This window comes from Cystoisospora suis (assembly GCF_002600585.1).
Source record: "Cystoisospora suis strain Wien I chromosome Unknown contig_11871, whole genome shotgun sequence".
Taxonomy (NCBI): domain Eukaryota; phylum Apicomplexa; class Conoidasida; order Eucoccidiorida; family Sarcocystidae; genus Cystoisospora; species Cystoisospora suis.
This window is the reverse complement of record NW_027164634.1, coordinates 1-591: the sequence shown is the minus strand read 5'-3', so window position 1 is coordinate 591 and position 591 is coordinate 1. Positions and strand designations below refer to the sequence as shown.

The 591-nt window shown below is 57.4% G+C and overlaps 1 protein-coding gene across 1 annotated transcript; it reads left to right on the top strand.

Annotated features, from left to right (window-relative positions):
* Positions 1-117: 117 nt before the first annotated feature.
* On the top strand, positions 118-566 carry CSUI_011446 (translation initiation factor eif3 subunit 135; the record flags this gene model as incomplete). Its single annotated transcript, XM_068071544.1, has 2 exons — positions 118-206; positions 482-566. Coding segments are annotated over 2 exons (174 nt in total), but the record flags the coding sequence as incomplete, so codon positions are not given.
* Between the last annotated feature and the right edge of the window lie 25 nt (positions 567-591).

The following is a 591-nucleotide window of genomic DNA, read 5'->3' as shown; positions in this document are numbered from 1 at the left end:
CCCCGACCGCACGGTGGCCTGCGGCTGGTTGTTCGGGATCGCCTCGCGTTTGATCGCTCCGGACGGAACATCGTGTTTGAGGATTTGTTATATGTACTCTCATCCACACTGCGCAGGACCGATATAGTGGCGCTGAATCTGTTCAATCTTGCGCTCGGTGATTCGCCGGAGAGCGACGAGTTTTGGTCGGGCTTTCTTGCAGCTCGGTACGTTCTTTGGCCTGAGGGCTGGTGGACTGAGCCTGTTCGATGCACAGTCTCAGTCCGTGTTGCCCGTCAAGTGGGTACGAAGCCCTCGGCGAAACCTCTAGAGATACGGTTTCTAGAATAATGCTGTTCAACTCTGCGCGGGGTTAAGAGGTAGCAAATCGCAGTTTCCCGCGAGACCGGGGCGAAGCGCACTTCCAAGAAGCATAACCCTGGCAGTTGGGGGCCATATTTCCCGCTGCAGCTGCCCTCGTCTCTGCGATGTGCTATCGCAGCTGCGGGGAACACTTCGACATCGAGACCTCCTGCGTCAAGAAGGATCGCATCAGCCGTTCGGCCCTTTACGTCTCTATGCAGGTATGGGGCGGATCAGCCAAGCAGCAGC